General features: G+C 43.1%; 1 protein-coding gene across 1 annotated transcript in view; it reads right to left on the bottom strand.

Annotated features, from left to right (window-relative positions):
- The window catches only part of RELL1 (RELT like 1), a 46,136-nt gene that overhangs the window by 11,888 nt on the left and 16,145 nt on the right, over nucleotides 1-18,103 (bottom strand). Inside the window, exons 2-3 of the mRNA XM_065878174.1 lie at nucleotides 5,450-5,671; nucleotides 1,335-1,406 (exon numbers count right to left, since the gene is read on the bottom strand). Of these exons, the coding sequence (XP_065734246.1) occupies nucleotides 1,335-1,406; nucleotides 5,450-5,671 (294 nt within the window). The remainder of the gene's footprint in view (nucleotides 1-1,334; nucleotides 1,407-5,449; nucleotides 5,672-18,103) is intronic.

Here is an 18,103-nt window from a genome sequence, read left to right as displayed (position 1 = left end):
TGAGAATTCAAAGTATGGAGATCTGCGGATACTGGATATGTCGACTGAAAATAATGCACGACCTAAAAGTTGAGAGGTTATGTTTTATTCAGTGGACAAATCTGAGGACCTAAGGCCGGGACACAGCGTCTCAGACAGCTCTGAGGGAGTGCTCTGGAGAGGCAGCCCCAGGATATACAGGGGTTTTTGCAACAAAGACCAGGTAGTCGGAACATCAAAAGATGACTATTAATTAAAGAAAACCAGACATCTCGAGTGAAGGAATGTAGTTCTTTTCTATGTATGGGAAGATGCAAGAGTGTGGGTTCACTGAAGTCATTCCTTTGATATGCACCTCAGCCCTCTGGGGCCAGTATCCTGTGCACCCTGAGTCTCCCCAGGGTGCACCGCTGGGGCAGATGTGATGGCTTGATGGCTGCAACATCCTTTGTTTACTGACATGACAGGTGACATTTTTAGTTCACAGGTATGTGGGTAGGAGTACCACACACCTCAAAAGTCACTCGGGGTGTGGAAGCTTATGGAGACAATCACCTTCAAAACAATGACCCTGATTTATCTAATGAAGATTAAACTAATCCTGATTAGTTTAGGAAGATGGGGAAGATTAGGAAGATGGGGGTTTAGAATACATTCCAGAGGGGAAAAAAGTGCTTAAAGCCATAAAGGTTAGACTTTTTAAAAGTATTAACACTTAAGAATGGGCAAATCCATGGAGACAGAAAGCAGAGGAGGGGTTGCCAGAGGATGGAGGGAAAGGGGATGGAGAATGGGGAGTGACTGCTTAGTGGGTACAGAGTTTGGGATGATGAAAAAGTTCTGGAGCTAGATAGTGGTGATGGCTGTACATTATTGTGAGCGTACTTAAGGCCAATGAATTGTCCATTTTAAAATGGGTATAACGGTACATTTTACGTTATGTGTATTTTACCACAATATGTTTAAAAGCACAAAAAAAGCAATAGATAATATTTGAGTGCTTATTATACAAGCACTTTATGTGCAATATGTCACAACAATGCTATGCGGTAAATATTATTTTAGAGGAGGAAAGTGAGGCTCCATGATGTAATATGACCTTCCCCAAATCGAGGCGAGGCCAGGAATAAAAGGTAAGCCTCCAGGGCTGACTCTACAATGACTGACTCTTAGAAAACACTTCTGTGAAACTCTCCTGGTCAGATAATGCTGGAAGCTGAGCTATTTGTGAGCTTAGGTAAAAGGTGTCAATAACTTCAGAAACAGGACAATCCATACAAATCATGACTCTTTGAAGCAGGTTTTTAATAAAACATATGAATACTGAATTGTTCTGGACACTAAAACAACCATACCTTCGTTTTTCATGATGTAGTGGACAATTTGCCCAACGGTGTCACTATTTTCATTTACACTGTCGTTCAACTCTGAAAGAGAAACGGGAGGGGAGGACAGGTTACAATTGGTCACTTGCATCAGGTCAACGAGACGTGCAGTCTTAGAGCCCAAGACCTCTCTGAACAGTGTCAGGAAAGTTCAGCTGATCCCCATGGTGCTAAGAGCTCTGCTTTCTTCCTTCAACCCCAAGCTGCCTGACTGAAAGCACACAGTGACTTCCCTGGCATAAGAGGCATAAAAAGTATCAGTTGTCCATCGATCTCAAGTCCAAACACACACTCAGTTTCCAAGACAACAATTCCATGTATCTACATCAGTCCTTACAACTATTATTTCTCTCTCATCGTTTTGTTAAACCCTTAAGGGAAATGGAAAGAAAAAAGACAGTTGAAAGAAAAACTTCTTGGATTTTACTTTAATTGCAGATGTACTATATAAATTTAGAAAATTAATTCATTTCTTAAATTGGGTAATTATTGGGCTTCCGTGGTGGCGCAGTGGTTGAGAGTCCACCTGCCGATGCAGGGAACACGGGTTCGTGCCCCGGTCTGGGAAGATCCCACGTGCCGCGGAGCGGCTGGGCCCGTGAGCCATGGCCGCTGAGCCTGCGCGTCTGGAGCCTGTGCTCCGCAACGGGAGAGGCCACAACAGTGATAGGCCCGCGTACCGCAAAAAAAAAAAAAAAAAAAAAAATTGGGTAATTATTCGTCTGTGTTTTTACAAGACTCTTCTTTTAAATGTACTTCCAAATGATCTAAATGTTGGTCGCAGTTAATTGCCTACAGACTCAGTTTACTTTGAGAGACTCTGCACATGGAATAGTCCTTGAAAAAAAAAATCAAATCTCCACTCTGAAACTGATCCTTATAATTTGCTTCCATAACACAGGAAGGAAGAGGGAGGGTTGATCTAGCTCGCAAAGAATGAATCAAGGTGTGCGGTGTGCTGCCCGTGTATCTGGAAAATGGTCTTCTCCACCCAAGCTGCTTGCTCTCGTGAATACGCATGTTTGGTTGCATAGTGCACATGCTAATGGCTAAGCCGACCTACAGAGCACCTAGGAAGGAGGAGGGGGAGGCCCCGCCTTCTGTTGACAAACACTCAGCTTTGGTTTGCTCATAAGCTCAAACATGACTCATCCTGCGACCGTGCTCTCTCTCTGGCTCAAAGGTCAGTGGGGGTGGGAAAAACCAACAGGGCGGCAAGCTGGCAAGGAATGAAGAAGTTCCCGCACTCTGCCCTTGGGGCTGGCTTGAAGGCTGACCTACTCCAAATGTCACATTTCTGCAAAAACTGTCCTTTGAGAGGCTGAAAGGGATAAGGAGAGTTACCTACTACTCCCCAAGGCCCTAAAGGGTGGTTGGAAAGTACATCTGTGGAGAAAACAGGATTTCATCTCTCAGCGTTTTCCAAACACAATCCAGCAACTCCACTTTAAGAGGAAAAGCTGAGACGGTCTGAAGTCAATACGAAAGCACCAGCTCTTGCCATATTTTCACTGCAATGTTCACACAACCTCTTACTTAATAAACATAGACTCTAACCTCGTAGATTTAAGATAGAACTCCCCCAGCAAAAGTAACAGCACAAAAATGGTGAGACGTATTCAGTTTTCCCATTGTTCTTATTGGAATCTAATTCAATAATAGTAAGGGTTAATATTTACTGAGTGGCCATGTGTGACAAACACCAAATATATATTCTCTATAAATTTCACAATAATCTTACAAGGTGGAGATTACTGTTCTCACTTAAATTAAAATTTTAATTAAATTAGTATTAAATTAATGAAATTAAATTTAAGTTAAATTATACATAGCAGCATATATAACATATATAACTTGCCCGAGGCCACAAGGCAATTAAGAGTAAATGATTTAGTAGGTATTTAATAAATGAAAGCAAGGTTTATAACTCTAGGTGTGCTTCCTGTGAAATCTACAGTGACACTACACCACACCATCTGCCTTTAAGATGGATCATTTTGTAAAAGTGTTGGCGAGGATGCGGAGAAAAGGGAACACTTCTGCACAGCTGGTGGGAGTGTAAACTGGTGCAGCCATTGTGGAAAACAATATGGAGGTTTCTCAAAAAATTAAAAATAGAAGTACCCTATGATCCAGTCATTACATTCCCAAAGGAAATGAAAACAGGATCTCAAAGATTTATATGCACTCCCATGTTTATTGCAGAATTATTCACAATAGCCAAGATATGGAAACAACCTAACTGCCCATCGAGGAATGAATGGGTAAAGAAGATGTGATATATATATAATGGAATAGTATTCAGCCATGAGAAAGGAGGACATCCTGCCATTTCTGACAACACAGATGGACTTTAATCACATTATGCTTAGTGAAATAAATCACACACAGAAAAGGACAAGTACTGTATGTTATCACTTGTATGTGGAAACTAAAAAAGCCAAAGTTGTAAAAATAGAGAGTGGTTACCAAGGCATAAGGGATGGGGAGAGAGTGAAGTGGAGCAGGGCCCTGTGGTCTATACGCCCACGTCCTCTGCCTGCCTTTTGCCTGTGGAAAAACTTTAGCCAAAGAATAAGTTTAATCAGAGAAGTGAGAAAATGCAGAAGCAGAGAAAAGCAGAACAAGACAATAATAGTCACTAAGCAAAGTCAAGCTAAAGCAAGGACCTCTAGTTCCTTCTCAAGGGCCGTAGATAATATTCTGAGCCGTAACCTGCGAGCTGTCTTGTAGATACTGAAAGCCCCACCAGGTGGAAGAAGTTAACTACATGATGACCAGGCTGTAACCACGACATAAGCTGCCACAATTCTGAGAATTGGCCTCAAGGAAATGGGAAAAAACTGACCCTGGAAAGATTAACTGCACTTAAAACAATCAAGGGCTTCCCTGGTGGCGCAGTGGTTGAGAGTCCGCCTGCCAATGCAGGGGACATGGGTTCGTGCCCTGGTCCGGGAAGATCCCACATGCTGCGGAGCGGCTGGGCCCATGATCCATGGCCACTGAGCCTGCGCGTCCGGAGCCTGTGCTCTGCAGCGGGAGAGGCCACAACAGTGAGAGGCCCGCGTACCGAAAAAAAACAAAACAATCATGATGGGCTTCCCTGGTGGCGCAGGGTTAAGAATACGCCTGCCAATGCAGGAGAGACGGGTTCGAGCCCTGGCCCGGGAAAATCCCACATGCCGCGGAGCAACTAAGCCCGTGCACCACAACTGCTGAGCAGCTACTGAGCCTGTTTTCTAGAGCCCGTACTCCGCAACAAGAGAAGCCACCGCAATGAGAAGCCTGCGCACCACAACGAAGAGTAGCCCCCGCTCGCTGCAACTAGAGAAAGCCCGCGCACAGCAACGAAGACCCAAGGAAGCCAGAAATACACGAATAAAATAAATAAATTTATAAAAAACAAGACAAAAAACCAATCAAGATGACGCTGGTCAGACCACCACATGACCAATTTCAAGATGACTGTCAGAGCTGACTGTGCTGTTTCTTCATGTAGCTCCCTCCCTTTGTCTATAAAAGCTCTTTTGCCCCCCTGATTGTCAGGGGCAGGGGGTAGTCAGCCTTTGGACAGGAGTCCATTCACCCTCCCCCCCACCCCCCCCACCCCGGTTGCCAGCACCCCAAATAAACCATCAACGTGGCCTTTTTATTGGCTTTTGAGCAGCGAGCAGCCAGACACCACCTTCGGTTACAATAGGGCAGATGTTGCTTAAGGGTACAAACTTAGAACAAATAGTAAATAAGCCTTAGAGATCGAATGCACAGTATAGTGAATATAGGCAACAATATTGTATTATAATCATCAAACCTGCTAAGAGACTAGAACTTAATGATTTCCGCCACTAAAAAGAAATGACAATTACGTACTGTGATAGAGGTGCTAAATATCGCTACAATGGCAATCATATTACAATATACATATGTATCCGATTGACGTGTTGTACACTTTAAATTTACATAATGTCAATATATAAAAAAAGATGGATCATTTGCCTTATAGAGATGGAAGATATAGGTTACTGGTTTCTGATTTAAAAATCGTCTGCACTCACATTCCCATAAAAAGAATCCAGGTGATTTACCTATCTTTTCAACCTTTTCTTCTTCCACGTCTTGCTCAGCTTCTGTTGTACAACGATAGCCTTTCTTCTTAAGCAGGTGGCAGATGAGGACGCCGAAGAGACCCATGATGAAGAACACAGGGACAAGCGCGTACGCAATGTATTCTGGGTGTCCATTTCCATTGTTCGTGGGCGAGGGCGTCGTCTCAGTTCTGGAGTGTAACGAGCGGCTGCCATCATTGTCTGAGGAAGAAACATGCACAGCTGCATCAGACGTCTACTGGGGACAAGAAAACTCTGACAACCTCGGGAAATGTTCCTGTTAAATGTCAGTCTGCTTCCAAAACCACGGGCCACGCAGAGACTGACAGGTCTGGCAGGACAGGCACACAGGCTTGTGCTGAAACAGTCTTGAGTTCCCATCCTGTCCCTGCTACTCAGCACCTGGGTCCCACCCTGGGTAATTTTTTTTTAATCCTCTCCAAACCAGCCTCTGCTTCTTCCTCTAAAAGAGTACCTACACAGCGTGGAGTGAATGTACAGAGTTTCAGTGAAGGGTCCACACAGAGCAAACACACCATCACTAGGTGGTTTCACAGCAGACTACTTAGTGGTTAAGAGCAGACTCAGGAGACGTGTGGTCACATCCTGGCTCTACCGCTTAGCAGCTGTGTGACGCTGGATGATGACTTAATCTCCATGCCTTGGTTTCTTGTAAAATAGGCACACTAATGGTAGCTACCCACCCTTCTAGGCTTGTTATGAAGATTAAATAAATTAATACATGTAAAACATCCAGAACCATTTCTACAACATAGTAAATGCTCAGCTTAGCTCAACTACATGCCAGGCACCATTCCAGGCATCTGGGACATACCACTGAGCAAAACAAAGATCCCTGTCCTCATGGAGTGTATGTCCCAGAAAGATTTAGTAAACTGACAGATCTAGTGTATGAAAAAAGAGAGAAAAATCCACGACGGCATCAAGTTTTGGCCCAGGGATACAAACATAAAAATGGAAGCACATGCATTTGTTTGTTTGTTTACTAACCCAAATTAGCATTTATGGCATGACCATTATGTGAAAAGCACCAGCTGGGAGCTGGAGAGAGAGTGGAAAATAACACAGCATGACCAACGCCATCTTGAAGCTTGTAGGGTAGTATCGGAAAGAGGCACTAAACAAGTGAACACCTGGGCAGGCATGAGAGATTGGAAGAAAAGCCAAGGAAGGTATGCATGGGGCGTTAAAAGAAACGGTAATGGTGGGGACCTATTTTATGACTTCAAAAATGGGGCAGCTGGGAAGGGGGTCATCTTTGGGAGAGAAGGAGACATTTGCTTTTGGACAAGTCAAAATGCCACATGGACTTACGCCAGAGGCAGCCGGATATCTGGGCCCAAGGGCATGCTACGTAGGCTCCCAAGAAGTTCCCATATATGGGGAACTGAGTCACATCTATGAAGGAGTGAGAGGGAAAAACAGTGAGCCCGGCTTGTACAATCATAAGATACGGCCAGTTAAGATAACAGAGAAAGAGCCGACTGTGTGGAAAATCAACAAAATACCAGTTCACACACATAAAATGAGAAGGAAGTTATCAGACAAAGGAGAAGGGACTTCCCTGGTGGCACAGTGGGTAAGACTCCACGCTCCCAATGCAGGGGACCCAGGTTCAATCCCTGGTCAGGGAACTAGATCCCACATGCATGCCACAACTAAGGAGCCTGCCTGCCGCAACTAAGACCCAGCACAACCCAATAAATAAATAAATAAATATTTTTTAAAAAAAACAAAAACAAAAGAGTGGGTCAGGTAGGATGTGGACTAAAGAAAAATGTGGGATTTCACTGAAGTGAAGTCTCATTATTTGGGATACTCAGATTCTGAAGTAATAAAATAAGCTTTTCTACATCATGGAGATTCACACATATTGCTTGAGAAACCCAGAAACCGGAAAGCTAGATGCATTTAACTATAAACTCTCTCAAGAGTATTTTGATGAAAAAAAAAACAAAAAATACCCCTGTGTTATAATGATTACATGGGGACAGAGACTAGGTGTAAAGTGACCACATTTCTTTACTGCAGCAAATAGTATCAAACAGAAGCCACAGGACAAAAGGCTCTCTCTCTTTCGCATGGAACTATCCATTATCTTTGAACATGAAAGGAAATTGCTGGTTTCGCAGGTTTGTAAAAGGTTGCATTCATTATTTTATCATGCAACCTCTAGAATTTGGCATAATCTATATATTTTTCTCTTCCAAGAATCAATATAATTAATAAATGAATGAATAAATAAATAAGAGAAGACACATACACACACACACTTCCCTAAACATATGCAAATATATCATCTAAATTAGGGTTTAACCTCAAGACTTACTTTCAGTAAAAACCAGAATATTCAACTCCTTTTATAATTCTAAGTGTGTTATTTATTAATTCCTTTTTAAAAACACATATGCCATGCAACAAGAATAGGTAAAGCAGACAACATGCTAAGACTGAAAGAGTTTTACTCAGAATTGTGGTCTGTTTCAATCTGGAGGTGATAATAAATTCTCTTTGGGAAGCAGTAGAAACAGAGATGAAAGCAGAGGGGCTCTAAATTGGAGCCAAACAGCTCCTCCTGAATCAGGTGGCTGAGAATGTGTGTTCATCATTAATTTGACATCTAGCAAACCCTTGCAAATACTATGTATTTACAGTTTGTGATTTACAAACATATTAGCAGTCATTTAATTTCATAATTATTGCACCATGGAAAAAACCAAAGTAGATATGAATCTAAATTAGTGAAACATGAATTACAGAGATGCACTGTAGTTAAAAAAAGGTCAGGGCTTCCCTGGTGGCGCAGTGGTTGAGAGTCCGCCTACCGATGCAGGGGACACGAGTTCGTGCCCCGGTCCGGGAAGATCCCACATGCCGCGGAGCAGCTAGGCCCGTGAGCCATGGCTGCTGGGCCTGCGCGTCTGGAGCCTGTGCTCCGCAACGGGAGAGGCCACAACAGTGAGAGGCCCGCATACAGCAAAAAAAAAAAAAAATGTCAGACTGCCTGGCATAAATAACAGCTTGGCCAATTACTAAGCATGTCACCTTGGGCAAGTTTTTTAACTGCTAGGTGCTCAGTTTCCTCATCTGTAAAACAGAATCAAAATGATTGTACCTTTCTATGATGACTATGATGACCAAAATTGTGCCTCCAAGTTCTACAAGCTCTAGATGCTAGGTTAATATAAAGGCACGTGATTTGATAAGGATGATTCCCAAGTTTCTGCTTGAGTAACATGGTGGACATTGGTGCCATTCATTGAGATGAGAAATACCTGAAAAAAAATCAAGTCTGCATGGTGCTATGGGTTGAATTTTGCCTCACCCTCAATTCATATGTTGAAGTCCTAACCCCAAGTGACTATATTAGGACATAGGGTCTTTACAAAGGTATAAAATGAAGTCATTAGGGTGGGCCCTAATCCCATATGGCTGCTGTCCTTAAAAAAAAGGGAAATTTGGAGATAGACAAGCACAAAGTAAAAACACCATGTGAAGGTAAAGGCAGAGGTCAGGATGATGCTTTATAGAAGCCAAGGAACATCAAAAATTGCCAGCAAACCGTCAGAATCTAGAAGAGAAGCACTGAACAGATTCTTTCTCACAGCCCTCAGGAGAAGAAACCCTGCTGACCCTGATCTTGGACTTCTAGCCTACAGAACAGTGAGTCAATAAATCTCTCCTTTTTAAGTCACCCAGTTTGTGGTACTTTGTTTCAGGGGCCCTAGCTCATATACTTGCATGGAGAAGACAATAGCACATGTTCAGTTTTGAACATGTAGTGGTAAAGGAAAGCACGGAGACATCCAGGTGGAAATATCCATTGAGCAACTGGATCTACTCCATGAGGACCTGAGGAAGAGAAGCCAGGGTTCTACCTTAGAACAGAGAAGAAGTTTCCAGGAGGAATCAGCAGTCAGCTAGGTCAGATGCTTCAAGAGAGAGGAGCTAAAATAGGAAGGAAACATAAAATGGTACATCCACCATGGAAAATAGTATAGAGCTTCCTCAGAAAAATTAAAAATAGAACTACCAAATGATGCAGGAATTCCATTTCTGGGTATCTATCCAAAAGGAATGAAATCAGGATCTTGAAGAGATAGCTGCGCTCCCATGTTCTCCGCAGCATTATTTACAATAGCCAAGACTTGGGAACAACATAAATGTTCGCTGATGGTTGAAAGGATAAAGAAATGTGACATATACATATAATCGAATCCCATTCAGCTTTCAAAAAGGAGGAAATCCTGCCGTAAAGGACAACAAAGATGGACCTGGAAGACATTATGCCAGGTGAAATGAGCCAGTCACAGAAAGACAAATACTACATGATTCCACTTACATGAGGCATCTAAAGTAGTCAAGTTCATAGAAAGAGAGTAGAATGGTGGTTGCCAGGAGCCAGCTTTGGCGGGGGCCGGGGGGGGGGGGGTAGTTGCTATTCAACGGAGATAAAGTTTCAGTTATGCAAGATGAATAAGTTCCAGATATTTGCTGTACAGCATTGTGCCCTCGGTTAACAATACCGTATTGTGCACTTAAAAATTTGTTAAGAGGGTAATTCTCATGTTAAGTGTTCTTATCACAATTTAAAAAAATAAAGAGAGAAACACCCTAAGAAGAATCTTTAGAAAGATTATTGAGAAAAACTCAGACAAATTGGGCCACATAGAAGTTCCAAAGAACACACGGAAAGCCTTCAGTTGCTGAATCAGGAAGTAACTTGAAATTTTTTAAACTTTCCCCTTGTTGCACTTTGCTCCCTTTCTGTTTCCCCATAGTTTCTTGAAGTAACTTAAAATCCTAAAATAATCTTTAAAATCCTAAAATACATACATACATCATACATAAAATGAAAAAATAAATAAAATAGGAAGGAAAAAACGGTTGGCAGGAGATCTTTGTGGCCTTGGAGGGACCAGTTTTTCATAGACTAGAAGGTGAGGCTAGATTCCCTGCGTTGAAGAGCAGAAACAGCTCAGTTTGCTCTTTCTAGAAGCCCACTACGGGCATTACGGGTAAGGGAGTTCACTTTCAGCATGAAGGGAAGAAATTTTTATTTGGAGTTTTGAATTTTTTTAAAGTGGCTGAAACCAAAGTGTTTATTTACATGCAGGAGCCAAGGAGCAAAAAGGAGACGGATTAAAAACTTGAATAGGAAAAAAGATACTTCGTCCTGAGGCAGGGTGTCCATGAGTTTGTTCTTTACGTGGATGGAGGGAAGGTGAGCGAACAGATGCCTGAAGATGAGAGATGGCATCTCTTGAGAACTAGAGGGGCCAGGGCAGAAGAGGGGCTGACGGAGACAGTGAGGCTTAGTGGAGAAACAGAAGGAATGTGAGAGGCCAGTGAAAGGACTGCAAGGCCATTTGGGGCACAGCTGACATGTGCACCCCAAACTTGTAACTGGGTTAACTCATGCAGGGTGGGCCACCGAGCAGGAAAGAGAATAAGAGACCCAAGGGAATCAGACACCAGGGATCAGGGTCAGAATGGAAAGTAGGCTGAACCAGAGGCAGGAAGGGGATGGTTTCAGGTGGGAGTGTTCCAGAAGTGATGGAAGTCTGGCTCAGACTAATTTGTTATACCTCTGTAACTACTAACGATAAGCAACACCACATTTATGGAGCATTTGCAATCCAGCAGTGAGCCAAGCACTGAATCTTCACAATAAACTTATGATATAGTTACTGGTATTCTCCCCACGTCACGGATGTGGAAAGGAAGCACAGAAAGGTCAAGGAGCCTTCCCAAGGTCACAGAGCTACTACCTGTCAGTGGCTGGATTCAAACCAGGCAGTCTGGATCCTGCCTGCTTGGACGCTGCTTCCTCTTACCTGAGCTGAGGTCATCATTTACCAACTTGTCTGTGAAAATGCTAAATGTTGGTTTGCTCTTCTACTTCACAACTTAGATTAAAGGCTCCCCACATCGCAAAACTATGGATTCCAATTAGCACAGCAGGAAGGAGGATGTTTTGAAAATGCCCACCACCAGACCTCAGAGCAGCTTACCCGATGAACAACTGCAAAACTCTATTTGTCCCCCCTCTCTGACCTCCCTTCCAACTCCCAAATCACAGCCCACCTTACGCAGACCACAACCTCGGGTCCCTCAGCCTCTTCAAAACAAGCCCATCACCTCGTCTCCAGTATCCTCTGCACACAGCAAGAGCCATAGAAAGAGAGAGTTCTCAGCTCTTACTGATAAAAGTGATTCCCCTCCACATTACAAGTAAAACAGGTCCAGCAAAAGCCAGCGGTTATCAAAATCCTTAGCGTTTTTCTTAGACCCAGCCAGGTTTGGTTAATTCACCGTATTTTGAAGACCCACTATGTACTGTGTTTTGCCAAGATCCCATTGACAAAGTCACAAAAGAAGATGTTATCTAAAAAACATTAAGACAGCAAGAAACTGAGGAAGAGGTATGAGGAATGGCTCGAAGTCAACCCAAAAAATCAAAAGCAGTTTTCTAGCTTGGATTCCAAGTAATACTTACATTTCCAACTGACCCCAATGGTCAGAGGAGCTGAGAAGAAATGGCGCAGAAATGGCATTCCTCAAACCCAGTGGGCATAGCTCGAAGGTTGCTAAAATACACATAATGGGGATGACGGTAATAACCTGAGACTCCAGATAAGGAGGCCCTTGTGACTTCTCCCAAGCAGCTTTGTTCCAACCAGGGCCAAGAGCATTTTGATGGTTCTGATAGCAATTCTTCCTCTCCTATCAGGAAAGGGTGTACATTCTCAGAAGCTAGGGTTTCCCAGCAGCGACCCAACAACTCTGTGATGGGAAAAGGACTTGGCTGGTAAGTAGATAACCCACTAAGCTTGGCTGGAACCTTGCTTTTAAACACACAGATACAGACCCTATTTTTTTTTCAGCAAACATTCAAATCACAGTACCCAAAAGTAGTCTATTTTTGATTTAGATTACCAACTAAGATAGCTAGATATGCATTTCTCTAAAGGGGTTTTTATTCCTCCAGCTTTGTCCCCAGCTACCTCTGTGATACTAAACAAGTCCCTTCACCCCTCTGCACCTTGGTTTGCTCAGCTGAAAAATTATGTGCTGGACTTCCCTGGTGGCGCAGTGGAAAAGATTCCGTGCTCCCAATGCAGGGGGCTTGGGTTTGATCCCTGGTCAGGAAACTAGATCCCTCATGCATGCTGCAACTAAGAGTTCGCATGCCGCAACTACAGAGTCCTCGAGCCACAACTAACACCCAGCTCAACCAAATAAATAAATAAATATTGAAAAAAGAAAAGAAAATTATTAACCATTTAAAAAAATATTACATGCTAAAACCAATGTCCTTCCTGGTTCTCAAAATTCCATACTCCCCAGCCTTTTCCAGCCCTATCTGGGTTGATGCTACTGGAGAGGAAAACGCAAGCCCACCCTCCTGTGTCCACAAGGCAAAACCCAAAAAACTCTGAAACAAAAAGTTTTATACCTCATTTCATAGCAAAACCAAATCTGACAAATTCATTGGTAGCAAAACCTGCTCTGATCTGACGTGAGGCTATTTACAACCCCTATTCCACTGAGTCTGCTGCAAAATCATTCATATATTTGATTAGATCTCTCGAGGGGGACTTACATATTTAGAGTTTAGGCCATGGGCCCCAAGCGTTTCTGACAGTCACAACCTTATGAGGTGGGTAATATTATATTAGAGAGAGAAGCTGGAGGTTAGGGAGGGTATGTCACTTGCCCAGGGTCACATGGTTGAAAACTGGTAAGAGCCTGGAGGAAAATCCAGGCAGATACTGTTTCAGGACAGAGCCTCTCAATCCTACTCTGGCAGAGCTAAGCTCTACTAGCTCCTGAAAAACAACCCCCTTTATTAAGCTAATTGTTTAAACACGTTTTAAATCAATTATGAACACTAACGAAAGGGGAGAATGCAAAGCAAACTCCACAAAACAAAATCATCCCCAAACTGTTTCTGGTTTTAGCTGTGGGGATAACCGAAACCATAGAGCTTTTAAAATATTCCCCCAGCGCCAGTGATTGAGACACAGCATTTGCCCAAATTTTTAAAACTTAAAATGCATGAAGAGAACAAACGAGCTTATATGGAAACTGGAAAACAATGGAAGTCAGTATATAAATAAGTGCTAAACTTTGTAGTGGAACTTCAGGCAGCTGCCAACTTCCAAATGACTCCCAGAGAAGCAGCTGCTACTGTCCCACCCTCCCCAACTCCACAGCTGTGACTAGGCAGGGAGGGACATCCAGACAGGACCCACCTGCCCAGAGTCTACTCACCCATGATACAAAGTCCCTCCCAAAGTATACAGCTACTCAGTTACCTCTATCTTGTCAAATTCCTTGAAATGCTCCCCTGATGCTGGAAAACTCTTGATACTGGACAGCAAAAACCACTAGGGGAACAGATGGAGGCCCAGAAAGCTTCCCCAGCAAAACATGCATAAATCAGCAATGTCCGACTATGAACCCCTGATTTACAGATGCATTTGGCTAAGAGGTCCCTGTACCCTGGGGCTGGGGATCTGGCCAAAATGGAGAGCTCAGGGCAGCAGGAGCACCCCAGGATCCAGAGACAGGCATTAAGCATGGGAGAGGAAAACAGGGAGAGGCGAGTACACAAAGATTTCAACATACTACCTATGCCCAAGGAAGTTCCTTCCCTCCCCCAGAACTTGGCTAAATGTGGCTTCAAATAGCTTTTGTTAGAAACTAATAGGACAAAATCCGGTTAGTAAACCTTGATTGGAGCCTGATTCCAAATTCTAAACAATAATAAAAATTTTAAAACAACAATAAAGGATATTTTGAGGTCAACAGGAAAATGGCGTAGACAGTAGTACAAATTTATTGTTTATTTTTTTTAAGCTATGATCATGGTATTACAGTTATGTTGAAGGAAGTCCTTAATCCTACAAGGTGATGGCAGAGGGATTTAGGGTGAAATGTAACACTGTCTGCAACTTGGTTTCAAATAATTCAGCAAAAAAAGTAGGTAGATAGAGGTATGTGGATGGGTGGATGGGCAGATAGATAGATAGGGTGAGCAAGTGAATATGGCAAAATATTGAAACCAAGTGGTTAGTGTACAGCAGTCCACTTTACTATTCTTTCAACTCTTCCGTAATAAAAGTTCACTAAGTCCCATTTTATCATTTTTTAAATACCCTTTATGGGAGCCTAATTATTATTTTTAATGGGAAAATGCATTTCAATTTCCAACCCAATTACTCAAAAAGGAATGTCTGGAGCACAACCCTTCCCTAAGCTGCAGTTCCTTTGTATAAGTACCATAGGAGTTGAGAAGGGAAGTAATTAGTGTGGATCCAGGAAGAAAAATGACTTTATATTAGGTTTCAAAAGAAAAACTTAATTTGGCTGGACAAAAAGAGAACAAACATTCTTGACGGGCAAGAGGTTGTGGGACAAAACTGAATTACTCCTGAACCCCAGGTAGCTACCAGAACAGAGAACTGAAACTGGGGTGATGTCAATATAAAGAAACAAAGACACAAAAATTATGATGGAAACTATACATATTTACCATCTCAGGTTTCCATTTAGACTAGAAGGGGAAAACTAACTTTGCAGAGTAAGAGAAAATCCCTAGCATTCTCCACAACTGTCTTGGATTTACCAATTCTTCAAGAGCACCAAAAGATTGAAAAAAACAGAAAAGAGCTACAGCCCCACAGCTACTCCTTGGGAAGGGATTCAGTTTAGGACACCAGTGCTTTGAGAAGTCAAGGATCTCAACTTCTGGACTCTTCCTGAATCTTCCAGAATACCTCAAACAGTGGTTTGCATTCAGATGACACAGAAGGCTTATCTGACCTGAGCTCACCCCACATGGGGCAAGTTCAGCTTGCCAGTGTCTGCACTGGGACACAGGCCAGGAAGTCACCCAGCATGCCTCTAAGACAGAAAAGGCTGAGGAGTCCCAAAGGGAGAAGAACCCCACATCACGGGGTCCTCAGAGAGGGGTATAAGCGAGGGCGATGCCCAAGGGGCTGCAGGGACCGGGAGAGCTCAGCAGTTTGGACCCCAGCTGAACCTCCCCCCCTCCTCTTTTCCTATTCTCCTACCCCTTCCTCTGCCTCTCCTCTTTCTCTTGCTATTTTCAGTGTTGTCCATTTGGGGATTTTTTTTGTCTTTAGTTACTGTAGCACTGTCAGTCTCCTGGAGATGGGGTGGGTGGGTGGCTGGAGGACAGGAGTGGAGTGAGACTTTGACTGTAGACCCTTCCTCGCCTTGCAAATTGTAAATTACATCAACTCAAGAAAAATTAGAATTTTTAAAAAGACATTTGCTTGATATGACTGCAAAGCAATGGACTTCAGAAATTTAATAATCACTTCAGATTCTTTTCTAAAGGTGGTGTGTTATAAAGAATGAGTTGCTACGTTAAGGTAACTGTTGGGCAGCATTTATCGAGTGTTTGCAGTGCTTCATGCACAATTCAATTCATTTCCACATCTTAAGGTAGGTTGTCTCATTATCCCCATGTGCAGATGAGGAAAATAAGGCCCATGGAGGTTCAATAACAAGTCCTAACATATAGTGGGACAGGATTCAAGCCAAGCCTTGAGACCCCAGAGCCCTGCACACTTATCCACATTGTTTAGCAGCGTCTGTAGGAGTGGAGATTGGTTTTCAGTTTTACCTAGTAAGTGACACATGCCTCACAGTAAACAGGTGGGTTAAACCATCACCAGCTGACCACAGAGTTGGGCTGGAGCCCAGGTCTGCATCCACCCCCTCAAATGCCCTTAAACACTAAAAAGGTGCCTCTCGCCAAATGACCCTATCATGTGTGATACACATTGGAATCTGCATGCATCTTGTTAAATGTAAGAATCATCTTCATGAAAAAGTGTTAAAGTCAGCTACAGCAAGATCAATTTGTATTGACGTCATTTTTTAAAATATTCTCAGCAGCATAAAATTTCCCAATATTAATTTCTACTACAAAAAGCAAAAGATCACTCTAACGTCGAACTCTATTTTACTGCTCCATAACTATTATGAAAGTGAAAGGAAGACTTTTTTCTATCTATTGAAAAGCATCTTGTTCACAGGTATGTTTTCACATTATGACTCACAAACTATTATACTTGGAAGCCATTCAATAGTTGTCACAAACATCATTCGTGCTAACAATGTTAGTTGCGTGGCATCTAAAAATATTTCAGAAAGGAAGAAGGAAGGAAGGAAGGGAGGGAGGGAGGGAAAGAGAAAATGGAAAAGGAAAAAGAAAATCTTCAATCACATACATTATTAGCTAGAGACATCATATAAGATATAAATGTTTCCACTCAGATGACACTTGACGCTGTCATTGTCTTATCTGAAACGTCTAATCCCAAGGAAGTAGACAAGAGGGTGGATGAGATCCTCATTTTGCAAATAAATCAGTGGTCTAACATGACTTCACTGGGGAGATACAGAAATGAGCCAGGCAGAAGAACCAACACTCAAGAGCCACTGACAGCCCCCCCCACACACACACTTCACTACAAGCACATCTCTCGGACATACTGTGGTCAACGTTAGGAAACCCAACATGGGTGACAGAACTTGCAGGAAAAGCCTGATTTAAGCCAAACACTCCTGTTTCCCCAAGTAGCAAGGAGAATGTCCTATCATTGTACCCTGAACCCCTGTCACAGTTCCTGGAACATGGTAGGAGCACCTTAAACTTTTGCCACATGCAACCTGTGAATTGTGAAAGCAGATTCCATCCTTCCAGAAGGATTCCTCGATTACTGATCAAGTGTCCACTTTCACTACAACTGGATCAGCCGTTTTGTTAAGATGCTATTTGGTGGGACAGAATGTCCAACGCACTTGTACCTTCATTTGCCAAATGCTGACAGTTTTTTAAAACTTATATAAATAAGTTCTTTTCAGAGCTGGACGAGTGATCCACCCCATAGCTTTACCCACTTGTTGGGTAAGCCCTTTCCAAAAGATGTAAATATACCAGCAAACCCCTGTATTCATCAAAATCAACAGAAGTTTCCAGTTAACAAAGATTCAAAGGAAGGCCACGAATGGCAGCATGTTCCCAAGCCCAGTTTTGGGAACTGGCCCTCCACTGGATTTTCACAGGACTCCATCATATTCCACACTGCCGCATCCGTCAAGGAGCGAAGCTGACATACCCTCACCAAAGGCGCTGACCTCTTTCCACAGGGATGCAATCCCTAACTGATCTGTTCCTGAACATTCCTCACAAGAGGCCAAGCAGGGACTAGGTTAGAAATTATTTAAACTACGGGAGGACGCTAACCAGCAAGTGCCAGGACAAAACCACCAAATGGGGAGAGGACAGGCCCAGATAGTCTGTTTCTGGCAGAAACTGCAAGAGGGGGGCCCAGGGAGGAGGGGGTTCCCTTACGAACCAGTGACTGCCCTGGAGCTCCACAGAGAGGGTGCTGACTCAGAGGACCAGGCCACCAGGAGCTAGGTCCCCAGTTTCTGGCTACAACCTGCGCCTGCCAGGGTGGGAGTACAGCCAAGTAATTTCTACCATGCAGAAGACAACACAAACTACCCACGTGGGAAAACGAGGTGTGGTGCCGAGCCAGGTGGGCTTCAAAAGGGAAAACTGCT

The sequence above is a fragment of the Phocoena phocoena genome, chromosome 5, assembly GCF_963924675.1.
Source record: "Phocoena phocoena chromosome 5, mPhoPho1.1, whole genome shotgun sequence".
NCBI lineage: Eukaryota > Metazoa > Chordata > Mammalia > Artiodactyla > Phocoenidae > Phocoena > Phocoena phocoena.
This window is presented reverse-complemented; position numbering and strand designations above follow the sequence as displayed.